Raw genomic sequence first — 1,215 nt, forward strand, 5'->3', positions numbered from 1 at the left:
GGACGAATAAGCCGCGAATAACTACAGTCAGTATTGGAACCTGATTGTTAGTTATACAAAGTGTAGCTAAAATTTGCTACATTTTTTGGTGCCACGAGCCGGGAGAAGGAGTCTGGATTTGGAGAACCAGATACTTCTCAATTGGTTATAGCTAGTCTGCAGCGCTATATCGTAGTTTGAAGCAGTTAAAAGATTGTCAACTATGGACAACTTGGTTCAACGAAAAGCTGCTCAAGTACGTTGGTTAAAGATTGCCATGGATAACATGGAAGCAGCTTTAGATGGTAATGCTGAGACGAGGCAGATTTGTTACGCAAAGCTTCTGGACACATGGTCCAGATATGAGGAAATTATCACAAAGCTGCTCGATAGTACTACGGACCAGAAAGCAGTTGATGTTTATACTGAAGAAAGAGAAACTGTATGTGCCGACATGACAGAGTTCAAAGTCAAGGTGGAAAACATGGAACGTGAACTTGTGGTTCGAGAAGGCAAGACTATAGAATCTAAGCCAATCCTTCAAACTGGAAGTTCAAATGTGCGACTTCCAAAAATGGAAATAAAGAAATTCAATGGTGAGTACCATGATTGGCAACGGTTTCACGATGAATTTGAGACAACGATCAATTCCAATTCAAATTTGTCACCGATTGAGAAATTCAATTATTTACGATCGTTGTTATCTGGGAATGCAGAAACTGCTATTCGGGGATTGACTCTGAATGCGGTTAATTATGAAACTGCATTGACTATCCTAAATGAGAAATTTGGTGACCCTCAACTCCTTATTGAAGAACACTTTAAGAGCCTACAGAACTTACCGGTAATAACGAATCAGTGGGATTCGAAACGGCTGGAAAAATTCGTGAACGATATGGAGATTAATATACGTGGTCTGGAAACGTTAAACACTCCACCTGTTGTGTATCAAGCCATGTTGATGCCATTAATACTATCTCGACTGCCGAGAGAAATTTCTGTGGAATGGAAACGTCAAAATCCAAACCGACAGAAAGATACGTATGAATTGCTGTCATTTCTGAAGACAGAATTAAAAAGTCGAGAAGTATCAACGTTTCCAGGAAGAGAAAGAAAAGTTGTATCTCCATTTCCATCAAACAGGAAGACTGTTCCTCGAGGACAGTATACTACAGCCGCATTACAAGCTACGGTAAGGAAAGCTTGCTTTATTTGTGAGGAGGATCATGCCATAGA

General features: G+C 40.1%; 1 protein-coding gene across 1 annotated transcript; it reads left to right on the top strand.

Annotated features, from left to right (window-relative positions):
• Positions 1-202: 202 nt before the first annotated feature.
• Positions 203-1,171, top strand: Tsp_14858 (conserved hypothetical protein; the record flags this gene model as incomplete). Its single annotated transcript, XM_003370377.1, has 1 exon — positions 203-1,171. A coding segment is annotated over exon 1 (969 nt), but the record flags the coding sequence as incomplete, so codon positions are not given.
• Between the last annotated feature and the right edge of the window lie 44 nt (positions 1,172-1,215).

Source organism: Trichinella spiralis, assembly GCF_000181795.1.
Source record: "Trichinella spiralis strain ISS 195 chromosome Unknown Scfld843, whole genome shotgun sequence".
Classification (NCBI taxonomy): domain Eukaryota; kingdom Metazoa; phylum Nematoda; class Enoplea; order Trichinellida; family Trichinellidae; genus Trichinella; species Trichinella spiralis.